General features: G+C 30.4%; 1 protein-coding gene across 1 annotated transcript; it reads left to right on the forward strand.

Annotated features, from left to right (window-relative positions):
* Positions 1-393: 393 nt before the first annotated feature.
* On the forward strand, positions 394-12,120 carry LOC124533244 (peptidylglycine alpha-hydroxylating monooxygenase). Its single transcript, XM_047108451.1, has 9 exons — positions 394-761; positions 2,551-2,608; positions 2,692-2,779; positions 6,577-6,652; positions 7,268-7,394; positions 7,682-7,730; positions 9,136-9,281; positions 10,086-10,275; positions 10,885-12,120. The coding sequence occupies exons 1-9, from the start codon at positions 642-644 to the stop codon at positions 11,051-11,053; spliced, it is 1,023 nt and encodes a 340-aa protein (XP_046964407.1). The 5' UTR covers positions 394-641; the 3' UTR covers positions 11,054-12,120.
* The last annotated feature ends 2,209 nt before the right edge of the window (positions 12,121-14,329 follow it).

Genomic DNA, 14,329 nt, shown 5'->3' on the forward strand with positions numbered 1-14,329 from the left:
ATAATATATTATTTATTAAATTTTACTTCAAGGCTAGTATTTTTAAATTACTTTCGTTTTTGAACGCAGAATGTTACCAGCTTCTAACTATATATTTGCCCTACTGTTGTAAAATTAAATTGTATAGTGAAAAAAGTAAAAAACAAGTATTAGTATATTTTAACAATAACAATGTGATTTAAATTATGAACAATATAATATTTGCCCAAAAAAAAGAAAATGAACTCAAGCAGGATTGTTATTATTTAAATGAAATTATGTAAAAAAAAAAATCGATTTGATGTAAAGTTAATTATTTATTCATATTTTTGTTCACATAACATTATTTATTTTTGTACAAAATTACGTGGAATTTTGTAAAAGATTTCTGAGCTGGCCACCCACCCCTATGACGTTAGTAAACCAATAGGAAATGTTATTGATCGACTGAATTTTTTAAAAAATAATACAAACATTAAACTCTTGTCGTGGTTGCTTTAGTGTTCACTTGTTCAGTTAAGATCAGACACCGACAAGTGTATATTTATACTACTGACTGAGTTTATCAATTAGCACATCTTTGATGAAACAGTACCGTAGTAATTCATATAGGGAATTACCGCGGCGTTGACGTGTATTAGAATTGTTCAAATAAAATAAAAATGAAGTCGTCTAATTCTTTTCTACCTCTATTTATTGCTCTTGCTGTTTTAAGCCGAAGTGTTTTTTGTTACGAAATTGATACCTACGATTTTCTCATGCCAAATGTATGGCCTAACAAGGTAAATAATTTAATTTAACATACATAAAAAAAAAACTCAATTTATAATTAAGTTTTTCAATGCTTAGTTTCTTATCGCTTCTAATTCAATTTTAGATGGTTAATGTGATTTAACTGTAAAATATTTATTAAGTACAGGCTATTCAAAAGATTTTTTTTTTTTTTAATTTAAAATTAATAACACAAGATCTCATAGCTACTTATTAAATTATTCATTTTATTTTTGGAAGTAGACAAAAATACAAATATTCGCTAATTTTAGAAATGTAATTTGTTTAGATACACAACTAAACACAATTAAATGCAACCTTCTATATAAATAATATGGCTGGTTGTCTTTAAATGTCTACTTCATAAAAGAGCCTATTTGTTTAGGTAGTATCTTACAGAAAAATCTTTAAAACTTTTTGCAGTATTCATTACCTAATATAATATTTAAAAAAAATTGCCACATAATTTCTATAGACATGTAAATTTAAAATAGAGATATGATATGCATACCATAGTTATTGTTCTTAAAATATGTTGTATCAGAATTAAAAAAATAGTAGCCGTGACAAATATCATATTTTAATTAGTAGAAAGCCTTAACATATGAGTTTATTGCCTTCAATTAAACACTTGTGCTTTATCTTACCACCACTGATAAAAGTGATATTTATTGCGTCAGTGAAATGTGGAAGGCAAAATGGGGAAATTTTAGTCAATATTATTGATTTGATCAAAACCAATGACAAATAGAAGAACTATATTGAAGTGCCAGAGATATCACTAAAAACTCATTCATACACTCATTTATACCTTCTTCTTTAATGGAGAGCATACTTCAGCCCACCTGTGGGACTCTATTGGTTGTTATTTTTTTGAGCCTGTCATTTACACAAGCTCTTTATAAGAAAAATATTGATACAGTTTAATCTATCTATTTTTTCAATGTCTATTTTTTTTTAATCTTAAGTTGATTGCAACATATTTGAACTATGTTATTAATCATCCATGTTTATTAATAAATAGTTGATATAATATAACTCTTTCAAAATGAATAAACCCATTTTGGATATAATTATATTAGAGCTTTGAGCTTTTAACTTTAAACTTACTGTGTACAACAGCTCTCCTAGAAACATTTATGGTTATTGATTGATTCAAAAAATCAAAATCAAAATATATTTACAACAGTATTATGTATATTCACAGTAACATTGATCACTTTGTTAAAATCAGTGATAATCATTGTATATGCACTAAGTGTAAGGATAAGCTCATAACACCAAGTTTCCTACTCGGCAAAGTCAATAAATCTTTCTTGGGGCAAGGTATCCGTTTCTATAATAAAAATCCACAGACATTTTTAACTTAGCCTCTTTGTAAATTCAAATCGTTAAAAAAACACTTTGGTAAAAAGGGTGTATTACTCAATACAAAATTTTGTAGATGATAAAAAAGCGTTGAATACCTGTTGACTTCCACCCAGGATATATTAATTTATATAATTGATTTAACTAATATGACTTTGTATTTTTCAAATATTGAAAAAGAGTAACTACTGAGTTTCTTGCCAGTTCTTCTCGGTAGAATCTGCTTTCCGAACCAGTGGTAGCTTCACTTAATTGTTAATTGACGATTCAAAAGTGCTTCCACTTGCCAAAAGCCCACTTGAATAAAGTTTATTTTGATTTTGATACTTTTTTTTAAAGAAAAATAAGAATAACTCTTTAGTTTCTCTATATTAGTTACAACTACTATATTTTTTAGTAGAATATATTATAATTCTACTATTACTTTCACAGGATGAAGTATATTTATGTACACCTATAAGAATAGCTCCGCAGAAAAACTTCTATGTGGGTAAGTAAAATACAACAAAACACCATATTTCATTTTATAAAATTTTAAGAAATTTAGTAATAAGTTTTGATTTTCTTTTTCAGTGGGATTTAAGCCTAATGCTACTATGCATACTGCCCATCACATGCTTCTTTACGGCTGTTCTGAACCAGGGTCAAATGACTCCGTATGGTATGTTTAATTATGATAACACAACTTTTTTTTTAACCAATACTAGGGATATTTTCAATCATAGTAGTAATATGATATGCAACCCTTAGCATCAAAAAGGGTTATTAAAATCAATACTGTGCATTTTATTCAAACAATTGTCAATGGAATAGTTGTTTTTTTAATAGTATAGGTTGGCAGACGAGCATATGGGCCTCCTGATGGTAAGCCGTCACCATCACCCATAGACAATGACGCCATCGCCAATGCGCCTCTAACCTTTTGAACTAAAATGTTATGTTTGATTTATGGCTTCAGATTTCTCTATTATGTCAAAAATAGTATTCATAGTAGTTAGTAGCAGTAATTGTAAAGTGTAACAACAATGAAAATATTTAAAACATACTGAAAGTAAAACAAACAATGTTTGTCACTAAAATATGGCGACTGTATAAATTGTTTGCTTTAATAAACAATAAACATCCACATTACAAGTTAAAATAACACAACATTGTGTTTGTTATATATGTAAACATTCCAAGGAAAAGTTATTATATTATAACCAAACTATTTATTTCTGAAATTAAATCATAACTTTTGGCTGAGTAGCTTTCTGCATTAATTAATTTATTTCTTTCCTATTCTATATTCAAAATCTATTAAATAAAACTATAATATTTAAATCTGACTGAACTGAATTTGAATTGAAGAGAAGTTTCTGTGTATTTTTAACTATTTATTAGTCGTTTTAACAATAATGAGATGCATTATTATTTAATAAAACTATTCTTGTTAATAAGGTTGAATAACCACAAGATTAGAGCAACAGAAACACTGTTAGAGCTGCTCCTCATAATATACTGGTGGTAGAGTGACTCTTTAGTATCGTAAAACAACCAGTATACCGTATAGATAACCAGTATACTATATAGATAACCATATAAGCACCTGATACTTTCCGGTTTGTTAACTAGGTCTCTTCTCTAATAGTTATATGTACTTGTGGGTTTCCCGCGAAACGAATTACGAAATCCATGATAGAATTTTTTATGTTAAATTGTATACATACGTTCAGTTAATTTTGTTTACGCTTTTCATTTTGTTTTGTCCTTGTACCGCTCTCCAACCAGCCAGTACATTTATTAGTTACATTGTAACAATTTAATAAATTAACATCAAGAATCCACTTTATTTTCCTACACATCACAGTTTAAGGTCTTCAAAATGAGACCATAAGGGTTTTTTTATGTGTTAAGTCGGCTTAAGTTATTAATATACGTTTTGTAATAGATTTTTATTCTCCTTTATAATGTAATAATATTATTATAGGCATCAAATTATTTTTCACGTTATCGGAAAATTTAAAAAAATCGATTTTTTAACATAAACCAGTTGCTTCGATCTCAAAGCAACTTTCAGAATTATTTAAGAGACCAAGCCATAACGACTTAATAACATTAAATAGCAAGGAATTTCAATTATGTCATAATATGTGTTATATGCAAGATGAGACACGTAAATGTAACTACTTCCATGAAAAGAAATAGCCTATGAAATGAATCATAAAACGAACATAGATCTATGTTTGACGACCTCCGTGGTCGAGTACGCCGGTTTTCATGGGTACGCCACTCCGAGGTCCCGGGTGCGATTCCCGGCCGAGTCAATGTAGATTATCATTAGTTTTCTATGTTGTCTTGGGTCGGGGTGTTTTTGGTACCGTCGTTACTTCTGATTTTCCATAACACAAGTGCTTTAGCTAGTTACATTGGGATCAGAGTAATGTATGTAATGTTGTCTCATATTTATTTATTTATTATTATTATCTATATCTTATGATAAATCCGTAATTTTGTTTGATTTGTTCTTTTTATATAAGTAGTTAAAAATAATATAAATAATATTTGTTGGTTAGTGGTAATGTACAGTTATGAGATCTGCGTCTGTCTTTTGTTTAGTTACAAGTTTATAGTATAATTATATATAAGAACAAGATTTACTTTGAAAATTTAATGAAAATAAAATTTCCGCCATTCTCATACCTGCAAGTAATTTTTCGCTGTAAATAGTTTCCAAGTTTCTTCTGTTTTCTTAGATCAACTGAATTTTATACGGATATAGGTACTGCTAGTTTTCGTAGTAATATATACTAGAAATCGTTTCAAACAATATCATTTATTTTGAAAGAATATTAAATTGAAAGGAATTAGGAATTTTAGAATTTAATGTAGGTAAAAAAAAATATGTAGGTATTTAATGAAAAACCTGAACTTAAATACTTAATATTTATTATCAAAATAGAAGATACTTAGACTGATTTTATCTCTGAAACCTAGATGTATAAGTACATAATGCTTTAGGGCGTAATAACCTTTAGACACGTTATTATCTAAAGCCTACTTAATGGAAGCTCCCGCCTCCCACGCCATTTCCAAGTGCCTTTTCATTAGGTATATTGATTGATTCATTTCATTTAATGTTTAAAGTATTGTAATTTTTATATATACACTAATTATATATGTTTTTTGAAAAATAAAATAATAATGACATCAAATGGAATATTCCAATTGCTAGTTTATATCAAATATTTTACAAATATCAGTCTAGTTCTGAATAACCAAGATTCCTTGACCCCATTAAACGTAAGAACTAAGATATTCAATATTATATTAATAAACTAAATCATACAATATTATTGACATGGCATTAGTTCAAGAACAATCTGACATTTATTTGAATTCAACACATATGTATTTTGATTCATTCATTTGTTTCTAGTTTCAGTATATGATAGTTGTCCTTTTAGTTTTTCCTCCGGGGTCGGCATTAGAAATTCGCATCCCGAATTTGTTGATAGTAGGGGTTGTTTCTTAAAGGGTCTGTTCCCCTCTCTCGAAATTTACCACTCCCAAACCGCGAAAACCCATAGTTTTTTTTTAATGTGCGTTTAAAGTAACGTGGAACGGAGCGATATTTTACATTATAATTAACATTAAATCATTATTTTTATGTTTGTTATCTTTTTTCTGTATTATATTTTAACAAATACTATATTAATTTATAGTAAAAATAAACGTGTAAAAATTTAATTTAATTTTGTAGTGTAGTGATTCTTTTGTAAAGAAAATAATAATCACCCAGAAGATTTTACGAACATGATAATAGAATACAAATAACATAAAATATAAAAAAGATCCATTTATCGCATTATTAAATGTAGTCAAGTATATATACAGATAAATGGTTCTTTTAAATTTCTAAAATATACCTATTGTTGTTTCTATTTTTCACCCAAGATTAACAGCTGTGAGGGGTACAGTATTTTTGTTGCCGGAGTGGCGAACAAAAATAGCAGATAGTTATAGTAGCTAAGGATAGGTTAGCTTAGGTTAGATTTTATGACCAAACGCTGCGCAAGCCGAGCGAGCGAAGCGAGCGTGCCGCGGCAGCGGCCGGCGCAGCGCCAGAAATAACATTAAATACCAATAATTGGAATTTTATATCTATCCCCTTCCAAAATTTAACTAACAGTACGATCTTGAAGATTTTAGTATTGAAATTTAAAAATTGAAAAAAAAAAACTAATGATTTCCGCGTGGGGGGAGTGGTGGTGTAGGTACTACACCACCCCCCCTTACCCCCCATCCCTTCCCCAACCTTAAATTCGGGATGCGAATTTCTAATGCAATCCCTTCCTCCGTTTATAGGAATGAAAGTTATAAGAAAATAATGTAAGATTGTACTTGAATAGAGTAATCTTGATTTTAGATGAAATATTATTATTGTATTAATAGTAAATAATTTGTTTACATTTCCAGGAGCTGTGGAGAAATGCAGAGTAACGATGTGGATAGCGAATACAACACAGCAAGTCCTTGCGCCTCTGGATCACAGGTCAGTCGAAATAACCTTAGTTTATCATTTTTTAAGATATTTTAAACTTATCCTGTAAGTTATGAGCGTAAATACTTGATTTGTTTGCATTACTATCAATAATAGCTTATCGCAGAGTTCATTGAAGATATTAAGCTTTTAAATATGACATCAAGGGTCCTGTTTGGATGATTCTATTGGTAATTATCTGAATTTGTCCGTTTTATTATAATGGGCGCTGAGAACGTGAGAAATACACGAGAAACATGAATGTGGGACCTATTCACAGGTTTTCGCATGGTTCTCGTCTTGTTCTCCAATTTTTGTCGGTTTTTGGCGCGCGAAAAAGGAGCCGAGAACGCTGTAATGAGAATCTTGAGTTAACCCAGAACCAAGTTCTCGCGCGAGATTCTTGTCGAGATTCTCGTGAGAAGTTCTCGCGTGAGTGTAGAGCGCCTATAATAATAACAATCAAAATAATACTGCTAATTTCAACTGGCAGTATATGCTAGATATTTTATAGCATCCTCTTGTTAAATCTTTCCTTTATCATGAGCGTTTGTGATGACATTCCACATTTCATGTGATACTATACATATTATGAAAGATAAATAAAGGAGATATTTATATGAACAGATAGTATACGCGTGGGCTCGTGACGCACCTCGTCTCCAGTTACCAGAGGATGTGGGCTTTCTCATCGGCCACGACTCCTCCATCAAATATCTTGTACTCCAAGTGCACTATATGACGAAGTTTCCAGGTGAGTTTCACATCATTCTCATGTCTTTATATAACATATTTGTCACCTGTGTGGTCATGTGTAAACTCTCTGGAAGAATTTGCTGGAATTTTAGGGCGATTTCCAGCCGAACAAAAACTTTTAATTAATACTTTTGCTAGTAAATAGGTCGCGGGTCGCTAGGTCGCTAGTTATACATTATGTAGGCTTATTTTTACATGAAAATATTAAAAATACCAAGAAAATAAGGTTATGGTGAATTTGGTAAGTTTTATAAGGGTATTATAATTTAAATTCATTTATTTCAGCTGGAAAGACGGACAACTCTGGAGTATTTTTGGAGTACACAACAACCAAGTAAGTGGAAATTATGTTTCTTTTTTTAAAATGAGTAAGGTATAAATGTAACTAAGCTCTTAAAACATCTAGTTACATAAGAGTTTAATTTAGAAGAAATTTTATACAACAACAACAGCCTGTAAATTTCCCACTGCTGGATTAAAGTCTCCTCTCTCTTTGAGGAGAAGGTTTGGAATACATTCCAGAACGCTGATCCAATGCGAAATTTTTAATGACTTCAGAATAATGAAATAAATCAATAGAGCTTTTATTTATTGGCCGCCATTTTGAATAAATTACAGTATTTACTAAGTATTCTGGATTGTTTACCAGTTTCAGTTCAATCGGTTGTACATAATTGACTTAAAATTCTATTGTAGCATGTAGTAACGACAGTTATCGTTACTAACGTAACGTAGCAGAGATGGCCCAGTGGTAAGAACGCGTGCATTTTAACCGATGATTGCGGGTTCAAACTCAGGCAGGCACCGCTGATTCATGTGCTTAATTTGTCTTTATAATTCGTCTCGTGCTCAGCGGTGAAGGAAAACATCGTGAGGAAACCTGCATGTGACAAATTTCATAGAAATTCTGCCACATGTGTATTCCACCAAATCGCATTGGAACAGCGTGGTGGAATATGTTTCACACTTTCTCCTCAAAGGGAGAGGAGGCCTTTAGCCCAGCAGTGGCAATTTACAGGCTGTTGTTGCTGTTGTTATGTATCAGTATGTGTATACACACAATATACTACATTGTATATGAGACAAATAAAAAATAAAAAAAAAAACCCGCTGAGTTTCTTTCGCCGGTTCTTCTCAGGTCAGGGTATTTTCTTTTCCGAACCGTAGGTAGTGTTTCAATTGACCATCAATAAGAAAGTGTAATGCTTCTATCTACACTAATATTATAAAGAGGAAAACTTTGTTTGTTTGGTTGTAATGAAAAAATATAAAATTCTTTCACCATTCGAAAGCTAAATTAATCCCGCATAACATAGGATCAATTTTATTTTGAAAAAAAAGTAGGGTTCCGTAAGATATTTTGGGTTTTTCGGACTAAAAAGGATTTTGATTTTGATTTTTTGCGTATGACGCGTAAACTATAAAAGATAGAACTATAAAATGTTCTAACTCCGGTCCTTAGAGGGCATAATGGCCTACGACCCTAGGAACCTCATCAGATTCGTGGCTGATGTTGGTCTGGCTGAGGTGTTGTGATCACGAATTTGATGTTTATCACAATAGATCCAAGCGCCGGTTGCAGTAATTCATCAAATGTAACCGTGCCTCAGCAGTAGGGATATTAGAGGACTGATCATGAACCGTTATCTACGCGGGCGACCGCTAGTATTGAGTAAAGTTATTTGAGTTTGGGTTTGAGTTTGAGTAAGAGTTTAGCTGATAACTGTACGTTCGCTCAGGATGCCGCGGCAGGCGGGCGTGTTCCTGTTGGGCACGAGCGGCGTGATCGCGCCGCGCGGCGTGGAGCACATGGAGACGGCGTGCACGATACACGAGGACAAGGTCATTCACCCCTTCGCGTTCCGCCCGCACACGCACTCGCTCGGTAAGACGACTATAGCATTTCAAACGAATTGAAAAAAAAACGATAGGTGTCGTATGAGACATATGAGACAACATCACATACATTACTCTGATCCCAATGTAAGTAGCTGAAGCACTTGTGCACACGCACTCCCTCGGTGAGACGACTATAACATTTCAAACTAATTGAAAAATGTAAAAAAATAAATATACGTATGCTATGTTGGAACGACGTTGCTTTCGCTTTATATGCTATGTATTCAGTAACAGACACAATAAAAAAAATAGCAATGGTTGAGAATAATTCATGAAAATTAAATTATTATAAAAATCCGTCTGAATTAAAGCAATAATAAAAATAAGTTAATAATTTCGTGTAATCCCATACACCACCGCCCATAGACAATAACCTTGGGAACTCAGATGTTGTGATGTGCCTTGTGCCAAATGATTGCATTGGCTCATTCACCCTTCAAGCCGGAACACACCAATACCACCAAGTTATCAGATAGTTTTTTTACTGTACGCTCTGATAGCAAAAAGAAAAAAAAGACTTCGTCCCAAAAACCTATTTACTATATTGCTAGACCGTCAAAATGCAGAACTAATTAGCGGTAGATAAACTCACCATCATACTTGGTTACAAACAAATTATTTTCAAAAAAGTATAATTAACTTTGTCGACTACTCACATACTAGTAAAAAAGGTTGCTATAAAAACATAATGTGATTTTTTCAGGAGTATCTCAAGATGAAAAATTCTAAAAGGGTTTAATTAATTTTAATTTTAACCAACTAAATTCCTAAAATTTACTTTAAATTTAAGGTACCCAAGTAACTGGCTACGTTGTACGTCGGTCTGAGAAAGGCGATACTTGGCAAGTATTGGGTAGCAAGAATCCTCAGCTACCTCAGATGTTCTACCCGGTCGTGGACACGTCCCCTATCTCGAAGAACGACGTCCTCGCCGCCCGATGCGTTATGAATAATACCCGCCATCATACCGTTCAGATCGGGTAAGTAGATCGGATTTATATATTCAGCAGACAATATTCGTTCACTGATGGATATAGGCCTCTATGATTGCCACTGTGATCTTTCTTCGGCTACTGCCATCCAGCTCCCATACACTTCGCTTGCCGAGACATGGTCTCCAATCTAGAACATTCTTTACTCAACGGTTATCAGCCTTTCTAAAGTTCATTTATATATATTTTTTAATGCATAAACTACGCTAACTAAAGATAAGATGTGGAGGCAATGGGTATTAAAACTCAATATATAATACGATTTAATCGGTAAAGATTTACAATTTGTATAATATTATACTAATATTTATATTACTACACAATTGTCTTGTACTTTTTAAGTGGGAACTTGGAAGGGAGAAGTTATTGAATGGGAATTCAATGAAGATCAATGGCGTATATGAAACTTATTGATGTTATTCTATATGTTGTTTCATTAGAAAATAGTATGTCTGCTTAATTTTCCAAATTAAGTTTCTTTTTTTGAAGTATTGAATTTTTATTCTCGACATTTTCATTCGTCTAAGGGTACCAAAACTACGCTTACCACACTTATGTAACTTAAAAAATAACGTTAAATTTATTTATTGTTTCTAGACCAACAAACAATGATGAAATGTGCAACTTCTACCTTATGTACTGGGTTGAAAACGACACTCCTCTCAGCCAGAAATATTGCTTCTCCGCCGGTCCGCCTTACTACTACTGGAACAGGGCTCCCGAAGCTTTCGACCGCATTCCCGACATGGATGTCAATATACTGTAAGAAATTTAAGATTCCAATATGTTCCTTGACTATATAGACTAGGAGCTGGTTGTAAAATAAATGATCTGATTGAAAAATTATATAGCGTGAAACGCCAGATGAATATTTTTGATCTCAATTTAAAATATATATATTTAAAAACAAATATAAGTGTCAAGTTTTAAAAATGGAAATGAAATATATAATATCCTGAATATTTATGCAGCTCATAGTCTAATAGTTTTATTTGTATCTGTGGCACAAAGTTTTATCTTGTTATAAAATGTTTTAAGAGTTGTAGTAAGACCTGTTTTGTAGGTAACTTATGATTAACTTATATTTCACAAGTTAAATAAGTTACAAAGTCCTTAGGACAGAATATTATAGTTATTTAAATTTCGTTCAAGTATCAAAGACATGCAATTAGAAATATAAGTTCAATTAAATTAATTTGATGTTGAAAGAAAAGAAGGGCATATAAAATTATATATATATCTTAATTGGTAGGAAAAATAATACATATTTAGTAAAAATCATAACGTAACGAAAAAATATGTTATATTTTTAAATGTGGACGGTATAAGGTATTGATTGGATAGACAAAATTGAAACTAATCATACTATCTACATACATATATATATACCACTTATACATATATGTATATGAAGTCTTCATTTCAGTATCCTTTTCTTAATTTATATATATTTATTACACAAAGTTTTGTCAGTTTCATATGTGCTCACGATTCATGAGCCTTCAGATAAAATGACAGGAAAGATTAAGTTTAGGCCTGAATAAATTATATAATGTATAATATACATCGCGATAGTACGACTAGACTAGTAATTGTACCATATTGAATATGTTTCAAGAACGTACTAAAGTCTTAAAACTGTTTAATTGTCCTATCGTACATTCAATAATATTTGTGGATTCACGATTCATTTAATTTATTATATCCATAATTTTCACAATCTCAATGCCTAAGTTTATGACTTTTAGTTAAAAAGTTTATTCAAAATGTTAATATTTCAATATTGCTTGGACGTGTCTGTGGTTAAAAACAATAGAGCCAACTCTATTGTCTTTAGCCATAGACACGCCAAAAAATGCGGCATTATCCACATAAATGTTGCGTACTCTATGATCCTTACAAAACCTGGATTCCAATTTACAACTTGTATAAATAATGAAAAAAAAAATATAATTATGAAAACAAACGACTGACAAAATATTCTACATTCAAAATCTTATATCAACGTGTTTTTAATTCAAATAACTTTCTGATTTATTTGTTAAAGTAGTAAGGGAAAACTATTACAATAATATTTAGTGCAGTCCCTGATTCCTTGCACAAAACTGTGCAACATATTGCATAATTTTCTTTGTAAAACGTCAAAACTTGTTTTTATTTATATCTAAATAGCAAATGCTTTTATTTCATTATATGTATCTATTATAATAAAAATAACTTATAAGTTTCAGTTTTTAATAATATTATAATTTAATACTTTTTGTCATTATGTATAGTACTTATTCTTGTTATTTTAGTCTATTTTTCTTTAATTTCAATAATACTTATACGCATTTAATATTATGTATAACAATAGTAGTGTTACATGCACCATAGAGTATAAAATATTAATAGATGTTTCTTCAAAAGTATATGTGCGTTTACACAAAATTTAGTGTTATTTATAAGCATTATTCTGTATTAAATTGATTTTTCATTTTATAGTATGACGTAAAATATATTATCTAGTCAATCTAAGACTTAATAGTCTGTGACAATTCCATATAATAAGTAAAAATTTATATAAAAATCTATATTTCTATCAATTTTACTAAACAATAAAGCTTTACGGAAAAGTCTGCGAATTAATTAGATCTGATTTACTGTCTGAAGTTTTTACTCTAGCAACACTGACAGACATATAACATGATAGTAAATTTTCATATTCTGATAGTTTAATTTTAATTTACAAACATATTTCTTATAATTTATGTAACCTCTTTACTTAAATCGTATTAGAACCTAATGTAGTTGCATATCAAGAGGATTTTTCGTAAAAAGATTTCATATTTTTAATAAATATATATTATCTGTGTTAACAAAGCTATATTTTAATCTTAATTATAGATGGATGTATACTTTAACATATAATGACTCGGCTTGCTCTATGGACTTCGATATTTGTATATAATATACTATTAAAATATATCCCATAATTATTATATAATTACATAGTAAGGAAAACACTGTATTACACATTATTTGTATCGCTCAAATGGGTGAAATTTATAGAATTCCATCTAAGAAATACATTGCACTAACAAACTTGTCATCAGATCACAAAACACAACTATTGTTTCGTTAATTAATTTGACGTTTAACTTTTTAATTTGCTAGCTCTGTATATAATTGTCAAGTAAATGATTTGTCCTTACAATATATAAATTTAATAAAAGTAAATCGCTTCGAGCGGCCTTATTTAAAAATCTAGACACGCGGTAGCGTGTTAAGCCAAGTTCAAGTTTGGATTTATTTCTTTCTGCCACCACTGATTTAATATTCTAAAGGAGGCAGCTTAGTTCAATTAATCGACCTCTCCCCATTTCTAACCAACACGTTTTTTTTTATGACGGTAAGAATTTTTAATGTATATTTTTCCAATAGGAAATATTGTATTTATATGATCATGTATTTGTATGAGTTTCATAAAATATTTTGGTTGTGTTTTTAAATTATCTAGTAAAATTTTAATTTGTAGTTTTATATAATGAGATTTATGTGCATTTTGTAATGTACTCCGAGTTGTGTCATTACAGTATTATTTTACCAAACAATGTATTTATGTGCAATTTATTTTGTGTATATTTTTTTATTTTATTGAAATTCTTATAGCGTTTAATGTTTTTACTTTTTTTATCTTTAATTAATGATAACAACTTTTTTTATTGTTTAACTGTACGTTTCAGGAATCCCTGTCTTAGGGGCCAGTAACTTCCCAATCAATGGTTATATTTATTTAATTTAAATATAAAATTGTGTTCTTTTTCAGTTTGTAAATTCTTGAAAAATGTATAGCTATATATAAATAATAAATAATATATATAGCTCTTGATTTCGCCTTCATAGATTTGCACGTTAAATACAAAAACTGTTCACGTCTGTAGACTTTCTAAGATATGAGTTTATAAGTATTTTGTTCTGAAAAAAAGCTATAAAGGCGATTTTGATTTATGAAATCAAAATTATATATTTTTAAAGAAATTATAAAGAATTAATAAACATA

The sequence above is a fragment of the Vanessa cardui genome, chromosome 1, assembly GCF_905220365.1.
Source record: "Vanessa cardui chromosome 1, ilVanCard2.1, whole genome shotgun sequence".
NCBI classification, from domain to species: domain Eukaryota; kingdom Metazoa; phylum Arthropoda; class Insecta; order Lepidoptera; family Nymphalidae; genus Vanessa; species Vanessa cardui.